Source organism: Lissotriton helveticus, chromosome 8, assembly GCF_964261635.1.
Source record: "Lissotriton helveticus chromosome 8, aLisHel1.1, whole genome shotgun sequence".
NCBI lineage: Eukaryota > Metazoa > Chordata > Amphibia > Caudata > Salamandridae > Lissotriton > Lissotriton helveticus.
This window is the reverse complement of record NC_136069.1, coordinates 631872466-631890326: the sequence shown is the minus strand read 5'-3', so window position 1 is coordinate 631890326 and position 17861 is coordinate 631872466. Positions and strand designations below refer to the sequence as shown.

The 17861-nt window shown below is 48.8% G+C and overlaps 1 protein-coding gene across 8 annotated transcripts in view; it reads left to right on the top strand.

The window, feature by feature from the left end:
- RBM26 (RNA binding motif protein 26) overlaps window positions 1-17861 on the top strand; it is an 812370-nt gene that overhangs the window by 362165 nt on the left and 432344 nt on the right. For all 8 annotated transcript variants that reach the window (XR_013599857.1, XR_013599856.1, XM_078657487.1 and 5 more), the window contains exon 12: window positions 10372-10531. Coding sequence is in view for 6 of the 8 variants with exons in the window: in XM_078657487.1 (XP_078513613.1) it covers window positions 10372-10531 (160 nt within the window). In the remaining 2 variants the exon portion in view is untranslated. The remainder of the gene's footprint in view (window positions 1-10371; window positions 10532-17861) is intronic.

The window sequence follows — 17861 nt, the reverse complement described above, 5'->3', positions numbered from 1 at the left end:
GTGGGCAAGCTCAGACAACAGTCTCTCACATTGATCCTAGTAGCTCCCACATGGGCACGCCAACCGTGGTTCACCACACTACTAGATCTCTCTCTAGTGCCACATCAAAGCTACAGCTCACACCCTCCCTGTTAACACAGAACCATGGAGAAATCAGACACCCAGACCCAAACCAAATGAATTTGGCGATCTGGCTCCTGAAGTCTTAGAGTTTGGTTATCTAAACCTACCACCAGACTGTATGAACATCATTAAAGAGGCTAGGAGACCTACTACTAGAGCGTGTTATGCCGCTAAATGGAAAAGATTTGCCATTTATTGCAACAACAACCAAATTGATCCCCTGGATGCTTCCATCCAGAATATCATGTTCGAGGCATGTGGGCTGCTAAATTCATATCTTAGCATTAGATCGCCGCCTAGTGTTGGGCTCGGATGATTGCACATTGTTGTCCTGGAAGAGTCTTCGAAGTATCCTGAGATAGGTGGCTCCTCCCCTGGACTACAGTGCGCATGGGCATCGGCTCCATCCCCAGATTGTTTTTTTCCGCCATTGGGTTCGGATGTGGTTTCGACGTCTTACTGTCGGAACCAAGTAAAACTATCTTTTACCGGCCAAAAGGCCTCGATTTTCTTGCGTCGGTATTGTCTGCGCTCGGTCTCGAGTCTTCCGTCTCTTGAAGCCGGAATAAGCGGAGTTTTCTTCGCTTTCTAAACTTTGAGGCCTTCTCATCGCGACACGACAGCAAGCCTTTACGGACATGGAGCGGAGCCCGTTCAAGTACTGCCCGCTCTGTGGGTCTAAGTACCCACACATCGATCTACACCCTGTGTGTAACAAGTGCCTTTCACCGGACCACGACGACGGCAAGTGCAAGGCCTGTGCACAGTTCCGCTCCAAGAAAACTCTCAAGCTTCGGCGCGCGGTGCGCTTGGAAGCTAGGCAAGCGGCCCCGGATCCGGAGAACATCTTCGGCGACCCGGAAGAAGAGGTCCAGGGTCACCTTCTACAAATCTCCCCCTCACGGTCGGAGGTCGAGGCGGATCCGGGAGACGACGACGGAGTCGCGGGTCAGGTCCTCGAATACGTCGAAGAGGTAGGAGACGACGATGAAATTTATGGGGCCGCGGCGGACAGCTCTGCGGACGAGCTCTGCCCCGAAAGTTTCGAGGACGACCGGGACACGGGATCGCCTGTCGGCCTTACCCTGGACCCGTTGCCGCAAGCCACAGCCCCGCCTTCGGGCCCGGCTTCGGACTCACTTGCTGGGCACGATGTTTCGAAACCGAAACTGAAACCGTCGGGGTCGTCAACACCTAAAATGGCCGACCCGAAATCGAAACTGAAACCAAAGGACTCGAGTGTTCCTAAAATGGCTGCCGTGCCTGTGAAGAAGTCGGTGCCCGTCACCCCGTCGGCTCCGTCGACCTCCGGTCCGCAGAAGCCGAGGAAGTCGGTCGATTCCGATGCTCCGAAATCGAAGCCGACGCCCGAGGAAAGGGCCCCCAAGAAAGATGGTCGGCTCGGATCAACGGCTCCGGCGCCGTCCAAGCCCGCCAAGGTCGGCTCCAAAGAGGCTACGCCCAAGAAGTCGGCGCCCCGGCCTCAAGATTCGGAGGACCCGAAGAAGGTTTCCGCGCCCAAACCGCACAAGGCCCGCGAGGACGTCGGATCCGAGGGACCGCTCAAAGCATCCTTGTCGGCGACGAAACCCGCTGGCAGTGTACCGTCCCCCATTGCGGAGTCACTGCAGAGAATCAGGGAGAAGGCCCTTGCTCCATCGGCTCCGATGCCATCACCGCAGCCGCAAAAGGACGCTCCGGCTAAGCCTTCGGGGAAACTCCTTTTTCTCTTGCCACCTAAGGAGGCGCCGAAAGCGTTTTCGACGAAATCGGCTCCGAAGCAGGTTTCCTCACTGCCAGACCCTCTTCCACGTCGTGTACTCGACTCGGTGGACGATTCAGAGCATTTCATCGATGCTGCCACCGGCAAGCTGACCCTCTATAAACGGAAGATCACTTCGGAGCCGGTGGACCCCTACGTCATCCCGTTGAAGAAGAAGAGGGTGCCCCTTGACGCCTTAGGCCTCACGGAGCCGATTCAGCCTCCTCCTAGACGGAGCCCTACTCCCTCCCCAGAACACTCTGTGGGTGAGGAAGATGATGAGGATGAACAGTACAATTTCCCCATCGATGACCCTGATGTACAACCAGATTCATACGACGACTCTGGTGACCAAAACACCCAGGGTGCGGGCCAAGACCCGCAAACCTTTAATGCACGTGCATCCCCGACTGAGGACTCAGCAGGATTTCATGCACTAATTGAACGGGCGGCGGCCAATCATGATGTGGACATGCATGCCGACCCGGTTGAGGAAGACTTCCTTTTTGACACCTTTGCCATATCTGAGAGGACAGTAAAGACACTTCCTATGCTGAAAGGTGTTCTCAAACATGCTGGAGACATTTTTAAGGAGCCTACGAGGGCTAGAGTGGTCAACCCTCGCATTGAAAAGAAGTACAGGCCTGCTCCTGCGGACCCCGTCTACATCCGGGGACAGTTGCCACTGGACTCTCTTGTGGTTGCCAATGCCAGGAAACGTGCCAACTCCCAGACAACGGGTGAAGCTCCTCCCCCGGACAAGGAGTCCAAAGTGCTTGAGGCAGGAGGCAAAAGAGTGGCTGCACAGGCGGCAAACTTTTGGCGCATCGCAAATACACAGGCGCTCCTGGCGCGTTATGATAGGGCGCACTACGACACCCTAGAACAGGTTATACAACACCTGCCCCCACAGTTCCAAGAAGGCACCAAGATGCTTATTGAGGAAGGAAAGCTAATATCAAACGCAGCCATCAAGTGTGCACTTGACGCTGCGGACACAGCTGCTAGGGCTATTAACACTAGCGTTATGCTGAGAAGACAAGCCTGGCTCCGCATCTCAGGGTTCAAGCAGGATATTCAGACGACAATTCTGAATCAGCCAGTCAATCCTGATAGTCTGTTTGGTCCGGATGTTGACACCACCTTAGAGAAGATAAAGAAGGACACGGAAACTGCTAAATCTATGGGGGCCCTGCAGTCCCAACAGTTTCGTGGCGGCAATTTTCGTCGCTCAGGTGCACGTGGAGTCACCAGAGGACAGATGGGTCAACAATCCCAGTTCTCCAAAGGTGGGGCGCAAGCCTCGTTCCCTAAGCAGAACAAGGGAGGTTATAGGAACAACAGCAACAGAGGTCGCGGCAGAGGAAACAACAGCTCCCGCACCTCTACTCCAAGCAAACAGTGACTCTCTGTCACTGCCCCCCGACCACCTAACACCTGTCGGGGGGAGACTGCAGCAGTTCCTGCCCGTCTGGAGAAACATCACCACAGACAGGTGGGTGCGACAATTAGTTCAGTATGGTTATTGCCTAGAGTTGAAATCCACTCCACCCAACATCCCACCAAGGCAAAGGCCTATGTCCGCAGAGCACTTGCACTTATTGCAGCAGGAAGTAGTGGCGATGCTGCAAAAAGGCGCAATCGAGCTCGTGCCGGTGGGGGAGGAAGGCACAGGGGTATATTCCCTGTACTTCCTTATTCCAAAGAAGGACGGTTCTCTCAGGCCCATTCTCGATCTACGTCCCCTCAACCTGTACATACTATCGGAACATTTCCACATGCTTACACTGCAGCAGATTCTTCCCTTGCTAAACCAGGGAGACTTCTTAGCAACCTTAGATCTCAAGGATGCTTATTTCCATATTCCACTACACCCGTCACACCGGAAATATCTCAGGTTCACTATTCAAGGCAGGCACTACCAGTTCAAAGTCCTACCCTTCGGAGTCACAACAGCCCCGAGGGTGTTCACCAAGTGTCTAGCGACAGTGGCGGCGCACCTCAGGAGGCAGAATATCCATGTCTACCCCTACCTAGACGACTGGCTCGTACAAGCCAAGTCGGAGCAACAGTGCGCCGCAGACATGTCGACTACAATTCGCCTGCTTCACGATCTGGGTTTCTCCCTGAACTACCCGAAATCGCATCTTCAGCCGGCACATGTCCGGCAGTTCCTGGGTGCTACGATCAACACCCTGACAGCCATGGCTCAGCCAAACCAAGTCAGAATCGACAGCATTCAGTCGCTGATCCAACGATTCAGACCACGACACTCCCTGCCAGCGAGAGTGTTCATGCAGTTGATAGGCATGATGGCCTCCTGCGTCTTCATAGTCCCTCACGCACGGTTGCATATGCGCCCGCTCCAGGAGTGCTTAGCGAATCAGTGGACACAGGCTCGTGGGCAATTGACAGACCTAGTGTTGGTTACCAGTCGGGCATACGACTCTCTGCATTGGTGGACTCCACACAACCTTTGCAAGGGCCGACTGTTCCAAGAGCCTGTGCCGCAGATTATACTGACAACGGACGCGTCTCTCCAGGGATGGGGAGCTCATGTGCTCACTTACACAGTGCAGGGACTATGGACGACGCAGCAACAGAAGATGCACATCAACTATCTGGAACTGATGGCAATCTTCATGGCGCTCAAGTCCTTCATTGTACATCTGAGCAACAAGGTCGTGCTAGTCCGGACGGACAACATGACCGCGATGTACTACATTCAAAAGCAGGGAGGCACCCACTCGCCACAGCTGTCTCATCTGGCTCAGAGCATGTGGAAGTGGGCCATTCAGAGGAACATCTTCCTCATGGCAGAACACCTCCCGGGCAAGGACAATCAGATGGCGGATCTGCTCAGCAGATACAGCCATCAGATGCACGAGTGGGAGATACACCCTTCTGTTCTCCACCCGTTCTTCCAACAGTGGGGTCATCCGGAGATAGACCTGTTCGCAACAAAGGAGAACGCAAAATGCCGACTCTTTGCCGCCAGGTTCCCTCACCCACAGTCGCAGGGGAATGCGATATGGATGAACTGGTCAGGCAAATTTGCATACGCTTTTCCGCCAGCCCCTCTAATACCGCTGGTCGCAAGAAAGCTAAGGCAGCACTCCATGACACTCGTCCTGGTTGCTCCAACGTGGGCGCGCCAGGCTTGGTACACCACGTTCCTCGAACTCTCGGTGGTGCCGCATCAAAGACTGCGCCTCACACCCAGTCTTTTGACGCAGAACCATGGAGACATTCAGCATCCAGATCCACGACAGCTCAACCTGGCGATCTGGCTCCTGAAGTCCTAGAGTTTGGATACCTTAACCTACCTCCAGAATGCATGAGTATCATCAAGGAGGCGAGGAAACCTACTACTAGAGCATGCTATGCTGCTAAGTGGAAGCGTTTTGTCATCTACTGTACGTCCAATGACATCAACCCGCTAGATGCATCTATTCCCAACATCATCTGTTATCTGTTACATCTCTACAAGTGCAATCTGGCGTACACTTCCATTAGGATACATCTCTCAGCCATAGCGGCTTATCTTCAGAACAGGCAGCACCTCTCTGTCTTCAGGGTGCCCGCCATTAAAGCCTTCCTTGAAGGTCTGAAGAGAGTCATTCCCCCAAGAACTCCACCAGCTCCGGTGTGGAACCTCAACGTCGTTCTCACCAGACTGATGGGGCCACCATTTGAGCCAATGCACTCGTGTGAGCTCCAATTCCTTACGTGGAAAGTGGCCTTTCTGATAGCTATTACGTCTCTGAGGCGTGTCAGTGAGCTGCAAGCGCTCACCATACAAGAGCCGTTCATTCAAATTCACCCAAATAGGGTGGTGCTACGCACTAACCCTAAATTCCTTCCTAAGGTGGTGTCACAGTTTCATCTTAATCAAACTATTGACTTGCCAGCATTCTTTCAAAACCCGCAAACGGTGGCGGAAAGAATGCTCCATACCTTAGATGTACGGAGGGCGTTGATGTACTACATAGACAGAACACAACCCTTTAGAAAGACGAAACAACTCTTTGTTGCCTTCGCACCACAACACAAAGGCAACCCAATTTCCAAAGCTGGGATAGCCAGGTGGATTGTTAAGTGCATCCAGATATGTTATCAAAAAGCCAAGCGCACTTTAACAATACCCCCCAGAGCGCACTCCACACGCAAACTGGGGGCATCCATGGCTTTCCTAGGGAACATTCCTTTAGAGGATATTTGCAGAGCAGCCACGTGGGTCACACCACATACCTTCACAAAACACTACTGTGTTGATGTGCATTCCAAGCAGCAAGCAGCTGTAGGACAGGCTGTTCTAAAGACACTTTTTCAGGTTTCTGCAGCTGGCACGGGCAACCGCCGCTGATGGAGGGACTGCTATGTATTCTATGCTAAGATATGAATTTAGCAGCCCACATGCCTCGAACTGAATATGCTACTTACCAGTATGCATCTGTTCTTGGCATGTAGGGCTGCTAACATTCATATCGCCCGCCCTCCTCCCCGGTGCCTGTCGCAGCTGCAGATATACTATTGTATTTATTCATTAGCATGGACATCCTTTACACTTTCACTCCATCTCCTGCCACAATGGCGAAAAACAATCTGGGGATGGAGCCGATGCCCATGCGCACTGTAGTCCAGGGGAGGAGCCACCTATCTCAGGATACTTCGAAGACTCTTCCAGGACAACAATGTGCAATCATCCGAGCCCAACACTAGGCGGCGATCTAATGCTAAGATATGAATGTTAGCAGCCCTACATGCCAAGAACAGATGCATACTGGTAAGTAGCATATTCATTGCTACCTTTTACATTTACAAAGGTCCAATTTGGCATATTCTTCCATTCGCCTGCACCTTGCAGCAATTGCAGCCTATTTACATAACAGGCAACATCTGCCTCTCTACCTGCAATAAAAGCATTCATGGAAGGATTAAAAAGAATAATCCCACCCAAATTGCCACCTTCTCCTGTGTGGAACCTAAATCTTGTCCTTACAAGACTCATGGGACCCCCTTTCGAGCTTCTACATAAATGTGAACTGCAATTCCTAACATGGAAAACAGCTTTCCTTGTTGCCATTACTTCTCTCAGAAGAGTAAGTGAGATACAAGCTTTCACTATACAAGAACCATTTTTTCAAATACATCCTAACAAAGTGGTTCTTAGACCTAATCCAAAATTTCTTCCAAAGGTCATCACTCCTTTTTACCTAAATCAATCCGTAGAGTTACCTGTGTTTTCCCAAAACCCAGACTCTGTAGCGGAAAGGGCTTTACATACATTAGATGTTAAAAGGGCTCTTTCATACTATATAGATAAAGCTAAATCCTTTCGAAAGACAAAACAACTGTTTGTATCTTTCTCTCCTCCACACAGAGGCAACCCCATCTCGAAAGGTGGGATAGCAAGGTGGATTGTAAAGTGTATACAAATATATGTTATATTAAAGTTAAACGCACATTAACAGTTCCTCCTAGAGCGCACTCCACTCACAAACTAGGAGCCTGTATGGCTTTCTTAGGAAACATACCCTTAGAGGACATATGCAAGGCAGCAACATGGTCTACACCACACACCTTCACGAAACACTATTGTGTTGACGTGCAAGCCAAGCAGCAAGCTGCAGTATGCCAAGCTGTCCTTAGAACTCTCTTTCAAACTACTGCAACACATACAGGTGACCACCGCTAATCAATGCATAGTGTACAATCTGCAGCTCATATGCCTCGAACGGAAAATGCTACTTACCAGTATGCATCTGTTCTTGGCATGTAGAGCAGCAGAGTTGTACACGCCCTCCCGCCTCCCCGGGACTTGTATCCGTTCCAGTTTTCCATCTTACTTGGATGCACACGCACGGTCATGCCTTTTTTCTTTACTTCTACTGACTCCATTATTTCCCATCATGGCGAAAAACAATCTATGGATGGAGCTGATGCCCATGCGCAGTATTGTCCAAGGGAGGAGTCACCTATCACGTGACTACAGACTTCTTCCAAGAAGACAACCTGCAATCATCCGAGCCCAACACCAGGTGGCGATCTAATGCATAGTGTACAACTCTGCAGCTCTACATGCCAAGAACAGATGCATACTGGTAAGTAGCATTTTCCTTCTGTTGAAGTAACCCCACTGGTACTGTCGCCCACTTTGGGCGGGAGAACCGGCGGGAAAAACAAGTAAGGAAGAGAGGTGTGCTTACCTCTGTCAACTCCAACCTTCAGGTGGGGAATGCGAGGTGAAGCACAACTCTCGGTCCACACCATCTTGAAGATGGGGGGACTCAGCCAACCAGGGACAGGCTCATGCCCCCCTCCACTGGAGGGGGCATAATAGGGGGTGTACACACCTAAAGCAAGGAACCCATTGGTCCCTGCCTTTTACCTACCTTTAACGCCCCTAAATCTAGGGGCTCCCCTGAACCTTGCTTCCTCAGACAAGAAGAAACTACAAGAAGAGGAAGAAGGTCTGAACAGCCTTGCGGCAGCTAACAATAGGAAGACGCCCACTGACTTGGCCCCAGCCCTACCGGTCTGTCCCCACCTCAAACCTACTCCTGCGAAATCCCGGTGTGTCCTGCAGCCAGCAACCTCGAAAACCCCAGAGGACCTGCCTGCCTTCATCCACAAAGACTTTGTCTCCCGTGAACACAGGATTTTTTCATGTGCGACCTCTGGACTTGGCAGGAAAATGCGAATCCGCACCACTCTTCACCCGCTGTCCACGGCCTGAGCTCGAGTGGGCAAACACCACAAGGAGATCACCCCTGCGATCCTGACCCGAGATCCGGCGAGCCCTGACCTGCCTCAAGCTGATGCCTGCCTTCTAAATCTAGAAGGCCCCCTAACCACGACCAGGAGCTGGTAAGAAGAGCTAACCCCAAAAGGCACCCCTGTACTCAAAGCCCCACGCCCTTGTGTGCCCAAACCGACAGTGCCTACCCATCACCTAACTTCCCAACTTACCTCTCGAAGTGGTGGTCGCACCCAGAAGACCTTCGTCCCCAAGCCTGTAGTGTCTTTGCAAACCGCAGGTTCTCCATTGAAAACGGGGCACTCCAAGTTGAAACCGCACCCTGAACCTGGCCGCACTAGAGCCACTGAGGGTGCACCTTTGGTGCTAATTTGTTTAACCATTGGTCCTGAGCTAAAGTCCAGAAGCTTTGCTCCCACAACAAAGTGGCCTGCTTGCCAGCAGCCACCAATCGGAGGCCCTCTATCCCCCATTGGATACAATTGGGCCTCAGTACTCTGCACCCTGTCACCCTAGTGCCGCTGAGGATGTAACAAAAGTGCATCCTTGACCCTGGGGAATCCCTGAGTCTATCCCCCGAACCCCAACTCACACTACCAAATGCTTAACTTAAAACCGATAACACTATTTTCCTCCATAGGAAAACATTGACTGTTTTTCTGGTAAAAGTTTCTAAGTGTGGAGTGTGAGAAACTAAAGAAATTCTTTACGATTGCATAATCTTACAAAAACGATTTTACTTACCTGTGTTCAGGAAATGTTCCAGGGTAGTATCTAGATATACTACTCTGTGTAAGCCTAGTAATCTCAAAAGTTACTTACCTGCTATGTTACTAAAAAGCCTATTCAAGTCTATGTACTGCATTTACTAAGTATTGCATTGCTCTGCATTCATACTGTAAATCAAACCAAAGTGCATATGCAATTATCATTCAAAGTTTATTTCTGTTGCATTACTACTGGAAAGTATTTATTGCATACCTGTGCCAGGCTTGCTTGGTTCTAGAAAATAAAATAACTAAAATAAATTTTTTGTACAAAAACAATTGGTCAGAAGTTCAGTCTTTGAGTGTGTGAGTTCATTTGATGACTGAGTGTGTACAACAAATGCTTGAGACTGTTCTCTGATACTGCCTTACCGCTCGACCACACTACCACAAATGGAGAGTGAGGTGCTATCTAACTTTACCTCTGCCTACCTTTGGGGTTCCACTGGACTCTGTGCAAGCTATACTTCACTTTGGTATAGTATATACAGAGCCAGCTTCCTACACACTGTCTTTTATTTATGTTTTAAAAAGCAACACATACATAAAAGACATTGTCCTTTACAATGCCAATAGCTCAAACTCTTGCAAATGCGAGACCTATTGCATTGCACATGTTTGTTCTCTTGTGGATCTATTTGGTTGTTTTCTTTCTTTTCTTAGTAATTTTGCTCATACAGTTATTGTACTGTCTTGTTATTATTTGATAAACGCTTTGAAGCGAACGGTAAAGCAATTCCATAAATTAATTAAGAAATACTCTTAGTTGTAAAAATGCTAATTTGTTTTCCTCGACATGTACACTTGAATCCAAGTTGTATTTTTTTTTTAACCTGTCAATTTGTCGATTTGTTACTGGGTTCAGAATTGAAATATGTTATACAGTCACAAAAGAATGCACCCCACAGAATTATATTTTTTATGCTTTGAAGCTTTTGACTTTGGTGTCTTTTGTGCAGGCAAAACTTCAACAGAAATAATAGTCCAAACTTCCCAAAGAAAGGTCAGTTTGGAACTGAAAATACCAAGCTTGAACTGAAAAGAATTCCACCTGAGCTCAATAACATCAGTAAACTCAATGAACACTTCAGCAAGTTCGGAAACTTAGTGAATTTGCAGGTAAGAAATCCGTAAAGAAACAAAGCACTGTCATACACGTTTTTGCACTGTAGAACTTTGTTGAAAAACTGCACTTTTGCATATTAATTTACTAATTTTTTACGGCAAAATTATTATTGGAAATGTTATTTGTAAATAGCAAGTGCTAGTTAAACCTACTACAGTTATTTATGCGCTGCCTCTACTGTGGATGAACGTGCTGCCAGGACTACATTCGGCCACTGACAAAAATGCAACATTGAATATTACTAGGAGCTTAATATATATCCCTTTCCTAAGGCTTTGACTGTTCTCAAATTAACTGGTTAAAACATGATTGCAATAATCATATGAAAGCGCATCTAATACATACTGCAAGCCCTGAAGAAGTCCGTTTGTGGAGGAAACGCGTTGGCGGTTGCAAAACTTTTTTAAAAACAGAAAAATAAAGGATGCAGTTTAACATGACAACATAACATTGACTCTTCTTTGAAAAATACTTGCATTTCAAGACTGTTCACTGTTTGACCTTCTTAAGTGTGCTTGGCTGATTTTGTTTGCAGTTATTTATACACCAGTCCTATGGTAGTTAAACAATTTCGCTAAATAAAGACTTTTCTGTATTTTAAGTTGGACTCATCACATTGTTATTTAGTGCAGTATTATGCTTCCAGGAACAAAAGCGGTAAAGCATGTTTTTTTCTCCTTTCCTTATATGATAGAAGTGGTTAGTCAAAGTCAAAAACAGCTTTATTCGATTTTGATAATAAAAAATCATAAAAGCACAGTAAGACAATAAATATACATTAACATCATTAGTCATTCTATGAATGGAATTGATTAGGTTTAAAAATACAATAAAAAACATCGAAGAGAGAGTCGCAGTGATATTCACAGGATTATGTTTAGTTAATTTATTGTAATCCTGGATTTGATTATAGATTTTAAGAAAGATGAAACAAGGTACATAATTAGTTCGTCTTCCAACATTTGCAATTTCATCAAAGCGGTCCTACATTGCCTTAGACCCCAATTTTTTAAAAGTGATATCAAAAATCTTTTCCTTGGGAGGGTGCAAAATTTGCATAAAAGTGTACAGTGTAGGGTAGACTGTTTTGATAAATTGTCACAAGGACATGGTACCAAGTTTTTGGAACAGCAGTTTAAATCCGGGAATGTTATCATTCTGAAGAAGGTGCTCCCCCTAAATCTTGTCAATAGCATGCGTGAATTGCAGCTTTGCACCTTGATCAAATATTGCTGGATACCCTGCCTTTGAAGAATCAAATGATTTCCATGACCAATGTTTTGCTTTTCTCGTCCAACCAGCGTTTACTCTCTAGAAAGTGCAAACATATGCATTTGAGCTTCTTCCTAGAGACCGACACTAAGCATTCCGGGGAATCAAAATATTCTGTATGACCAATGTCGGTCAGGAAACCCTTTACATAACTGAGCCAGGGTATCCTAGAAACCCCCTCTAGGTTTAAACAATCCAATATTACGTCCCTATTCAGACCTGTCTCCTCAATTGACCACACTTTATGCCACAGTAAAATGGGGTCAGCTTTGATTAGGTCTGAGATGTAATGTATGCCTAGTTCTTGATGGCACACAAACGTTGAGGTGTTACGGGGGACAGCTAATAAGTAACGAAGAAATTTGTTTTCACAAAGCTGTATGGTATTGGAATCAGTTATTCCCTATAGGCCTGCGCCATACGTTGCTGTGGACACACATTTGGTTTTAAATATGTCCATTAATACTGGAATCGGGCGACCCCCCCAATTTATAGAAGTAGAAGTGGTTATTTTTTAAAGTAAAAACTGATAGAGACATCTAACTGCAGATTCCTTAACTTCGAATATCCCCAGGTGTCAGACAGGATGCGGAATTTTTTTGCAGCAGCACATTTGCGCGCCGGGTGACGGCGCCACGCGACCCTGCCCTGCCGTCATCCACGTACGTTATGTCGGCGAGGTCATATAAGTCCCTCCCGGCGCGCTGACGTCAGTTTACATCTTTTCCGTGTGCAACGCGAATCCGGAGTGAGCGGTTCTTCTGGCCTGTTTTCAGGCCTCCCTTTCGACGCTTCATGTCAGGAACAGTGTGCGATGCCTTCGGGCTTTAAAACTTTTTAATTCCTGTTTGTGGCAGATGTCCGCGACGGTCCCACATCTTAGTTGTATGTGGTATCTGGGCGAGCACCATGACTCTACAGAATGCGAAGTCTGCCAACACCTGAAGCCGAAGTCTTGGCGGGGTGCCGTATGAAGCCTCTCTCGGCACGGCTGTCCCGTCTGAGTCGTCACGCCCCCTGGCCTCTTCATCAACGGCAGGTTCCTCTATTGTCCAGTTCTGCCGTTGATCGTCCTATAGGGCCTGTTGCAGTCGTTGGCCGCTTGGTAAGTAGAGGCGCTTGTCGTCGAGGTCTTCGACCTCCCCTTCTTCTGTTGTCAGGGGCACTGGTTCCCGAAACATACCGGACATGTTATGTTATGTTAGTAACTTTTATTCAGCGCACAGCTGCCCCAGCGAAGGGGCGTCCTGGCGCCTGATCCAGTACCACAACACAACAAATCACCTTCCGACAGTCGCCCCACCCCCCTTATCCGCCCTGTCCGGGTGTGGGGCCGACTCTGGCCCAGATGGAGGCATATGCTGCGGCTCTGCAGGCCTCCCTTGGGTCCTCTCCTGTTCCTGGGGTGTCCTTGGAACCTCCGCTTCTTGTGGGATCTCCGACTGACTCGCCGGCGAGTTCGCCTCCGGCGCCAATTGAGCCTTTGCCCCCCAGGACCATCGGAGATGTGGTGTCTTTAGGGCGCGGCCTGGTTGGGTCCCTATCTACAGTCCACCTGCAGTCGTTAGGGAGCGGCCCAGCTGGGTCCCCCTACACGACCCACAACACCTCTTGCTGCGTCACATAGCCCTGCTGGGCTCCCTGTGGCGCCGCAGGTAGTTGCCGGCACTCATAGCCCTGCCTTGAGCACACCCCGGAGCCGGGGTCGGTGCCGTTCCGGCGCCAGTGGCTCGCCTCCCCGGCTCCGCTTCTTTCTCCAGAGTCAGAGCCTGTCATGGATGAGGCGGATTCGGCACCGGGGCAGCGCCGAAAGCTTAGCTTGCCTCGCCGGCTCCGGCGTCGTCTTCCTCGGAAGGGGAGCTTGTCATAGTGTCGGCACTGAACGGTGCCGACTCGATCGGCACCCACATGCATCGGTTTGGCGCCGTGTCGACGCCGAGTTGTGGGCTCTTCTCTGGAGGCCTCTGGAGAGAGTTTAGCGCCGCCTTCTCGTCAGGCGTCGCTGGAGGTATTGTTGCCAGTGCCCCTCTTGGAATGTTTGGAGCCCCGGCAGGCTCTTCGCCTCCCCAGGAGCCCAATCAGGATCCTTATTCTTCAATGGGGCTTCCTTACGTGGGGAATTGGTCACACCCTCAGTGTCTTGGGAGGGTCAGCTTACAACCCTCCCCCACTGATGAGCTGCTGTCCCACCCTCGGAGGACTACCGAGGCTGGTGCGGCTCTTTTGAGAGTGGTCTCATTGGCCACCTGTATTTTAAACATGCAAACTCCCTTCTGCCCCTTTGTGTGTGGTCCCCTTGCTTGAGGTCCTTCACTGTGGGTCCGGGAATGTGGAGCCGCTTCTGCCCTTCGAGGCTTCCCTTTATGATGCCCTTTTGGGTACCTGGGTCCGGCCTGCTTCAGGTGACCTGGTGGCTCGTTCAGTTTTGAACCGACACCGTCCTGCTCCACATGATCCTGTTTGTCTTTTTGTGCATCCTGATGCGCATGGGTTTGTGTTACAGACTGCCTTTCCTTCCCTGCCCCCTCTAACGCTTCCTCCCACTCTGGAGTCCAGATCGCTTGAGTCATGGGGAAGGAAAATCTTTGCGTCCACTAGTGCAGCCCTACAGCCCTTAAATACCGTGTGTTTTGGCTCGGGCTACCTCTGCCCTGAGGGACTCAGCAGAGTCTTTGCTTTCAGCCACCTCTGAAGGTGCTTGCGTTGATCTCCTTCACCTCCTCCGGGATGGCCGCGACCTTGCCGAATTCACAATCCGCTCAGCCTTGGATACTGTGTATTCTTTAGGCCGCGCTATGGTGGGCTTTGTTGCCTTAAGGCATCACGCTTGGTTGCGAGATAGCGCCTTCCCTGAAAATATCCGGGAGCGACTGGTTGACTTACCCTTTGATGGGGTTTTGCTGTTTGATGCTCACGCTGAGTCTGCGGTTCACCGGCTCCTTGCGGGCTTTCGTCCTCCCACTTAGGTCTTCTTAGGCCTCTCTTTCCTGGTGGTACTTTTTCATTTTGCATCCTTTAGATGCGCTCTGGGTTTAATATGGGCAGTGAGCCTTATGTCTTCCTTTTTCTGTAGTCCAGGGTGATTACCCTTTTATTGGTATCCCTTGGATGCGTTTTGCTTTGAGCTGCCTGATGGCCTGCTGTGGCCTTGTTACACAGGTTGCTGTGTCTGGTCCTCTGACTGTGGTATTGAGCTGGTGGTTCAGCTTGGTAATGTCATACGGCTGGGAACTCATGTTCCCGACTTCAGTTTGTTACTGCCCTCCTTTGGCTTGGCTTATTGCCCTAAGAGGTGTTCCCCGTTGTTTGGGGGTATGCATACTCCATGTGGGGTACTTGTATGGTATTGTATAGCTTTGCTTATCTCACCTGGGCCTGGAGAATCTATGGACTCCATGCGTCGCCTGGTGGCACATTGTACGATGTTATATATTTTTTCCTGGGGCCATCTGCTTACGCCATGGTCATCTACCTCCTTGGGAGGTTTCATGGTGTCCTCTTCAAACACGGCTCCTACCTACCCTTACTGTACTAGGTATGATCCAGTATGGACATGTTCTTGCTCCAGGCTAGTTCTGTCTCTACATAATTTTATGTTTATATATTTCTGTATACATGCCGGTTGCCTTGGTATTCCTCTTCCTACTTTGCCACCTCTTTTCGAGGCTGGGAGGTCTGAACCAATATCTCAATTTATGGGGTAGCTTTTCTGAGTTGTTGCAAGTTGTCCATAGGTTACTCCTTGCGTCTGCTTACTGGGGTGATTTCCCAATTTGCCATATGCTCCCTTTTGGTGTTGACGCTGTACGTGTCTTTTTTTGGGGTGTTGGTCTCGGATTCTTAGACTCTTCCCACCATTCGTTCAACTTGGCGATTTTGGCCACTTCCCGGGACAGCTCTTCTGATGGCCGTGGTCCTTGACTACTGCCTGCAAGTCTATATTGTTGTTGTTTCTCACTTTGTCTTCATACTGCCTGGTTGGGCACTCTTATGCTTCTTGTGTAAGCCACTTTACAGTCTCAATGGCCGTTACTTGCTGCATGTTTCTACCTGCTACAGCGGGTTTAGAATTCATGCTAATTGCCCCTAGTTACCCTTTTTAGGGATTGTGTGTGCACTTGGCATGTTTCACTCCCACCGGCTATTCCCAACGCAGTGCTCAGATTCTTCTCTTGCCTTTGGGCTCTTGACACCAGCTCCTTCTGCTTCCTTCAATGAGCTAGTCTGTTAGGCTCTGGTTTTCTCTCTTCAAGAACATTTCGAGTTTGGGTCGGTGTACTTTCGTGTGCCATTTAGCGGGGAGTGTTTTTTCTCTCTTCTTCTTTGCTCTGGTATAGGGCTCATGCCGTTCTACCGGTCGTTTTTATACGGGTATGGTGTAGCGCCATTCTGGCGTTTTTAGGATTATCTTCTATCCTGTTAGTTCTGATCTTGGAGCTGCTTTGGATGCTGTCTGGCTGTTCCGCAACAGCTTTCCTGCTTTATCCGTCACTCTGTTGCTGGATCGGATGGTTGGCGCTTTCTGTTGTTCTGTCGCAGACCCACCTCCCCTGGGGTATGGCTGTGGTATCTATTCTAAGTTAAGGAATCTGCGGCTAAATGTCTCTATCAGATGTATGAGTTAGTTACCTACGGTAACGATATATCTGGTAGAGACGTTGTCTAGCCGCAGATTCCTTAACACCTACCCAGCTGTAATGACTTACTTCTCTGTATGTTTTGGTGCTTCTGTCAGTCACCAGGTCATTACTTACCACATCCTTTCTCAGGTTACAGAAAGACACCACATTTCACAATACTTACCCAAGAAAGGAATAAACACTGACAACATATAAGACCATTGCTGAGGAGCTCGCAAATAACAACAAGTCACAACACAAGAGGGTACGCAGAAATTCACAACACCTCCTAATCTAAGAGGGAACACAGCGCATGCTCCTCCTAGTAATGTAATTTAGACATCCCTGATGGGAGCCGATTTCCCGCCTGTATCAACAATTACCCATTAGAGGGGAATCGCCCATCCCTCTGTAAGTACTTGGTAAAAAAAAAGGGTCCCGACCTTCCCTCACAAGGAATGCAAACAAATGATATGTTCTAGGGTTTCTTTATTACATGATAATAGGATGACAAAAGAAAGAAAGTGAACATTTATAGCAATCACCAACACATACACATACATAGAGCCTGAAAATAAAAGCATAGTTAGATAAAGTTAGATATACATCGAACACCTCACCATAATCTTAGGCGTCTTGTCATCTGAAGAAGGGTCCGGCTCTCTTTCCCTCACTGGTTGGTTCCGGACTCTCTGTTGCACAAACACGTCTGCACCGTGATGTATCATCAGACCGCCAAAACACCAGACCAGCATCTCACCATCTCACCATCTCAGAAACTCTCAATCTCTGAATCTCTCTCGGACCCCCTTTCTCTAATATAGAATGCAGCTCTCCATCGAAGTTTCTAGCTAACTCCGCCCACAGTTCTCACTGGATTCCTGTACCACCTCGTACCAAGAGCACAACAAGCAGCTGGCCAAGCGTTTTGCTCTGACTCGGCACGAAGAGAGCACATTCCACCCGATAAGAACCGCTCCTGTCTGGTTCACTACTGGTGGACAACACATGTAATCTAAAATATAACCTCTCACCTACAGAGGCTAAGAAGATGGCTGCAGTTTAGAATATGGAGTTGCTCAAGCATAGGCCTCTACTACTTGGAAAGCAGAATGCGAATATGCCACGTCAAAGCCAATAGGCTAAAGTCATAATTCACCTAACTCAAATAACACTATGCACTTAATCCCTCAGTATCCACTATGGAGCACCTGTGTGCACCATCACCAACAACACTGCACCTTGACATCCCATACCTTCTATTCTTTGGCAAGATTATTCTAATGCAAGACCATCCTACATTAAGGCTAAAGTAACATAGCACACTAAAATCAGTACACAATGGTGGTGATCGAGGGTCATCAAAGATCATCAGACCACTAAAGTGGCTCATTCACTACACCAGCCTCCCAGTTCTGCGAGAACCTTGCGG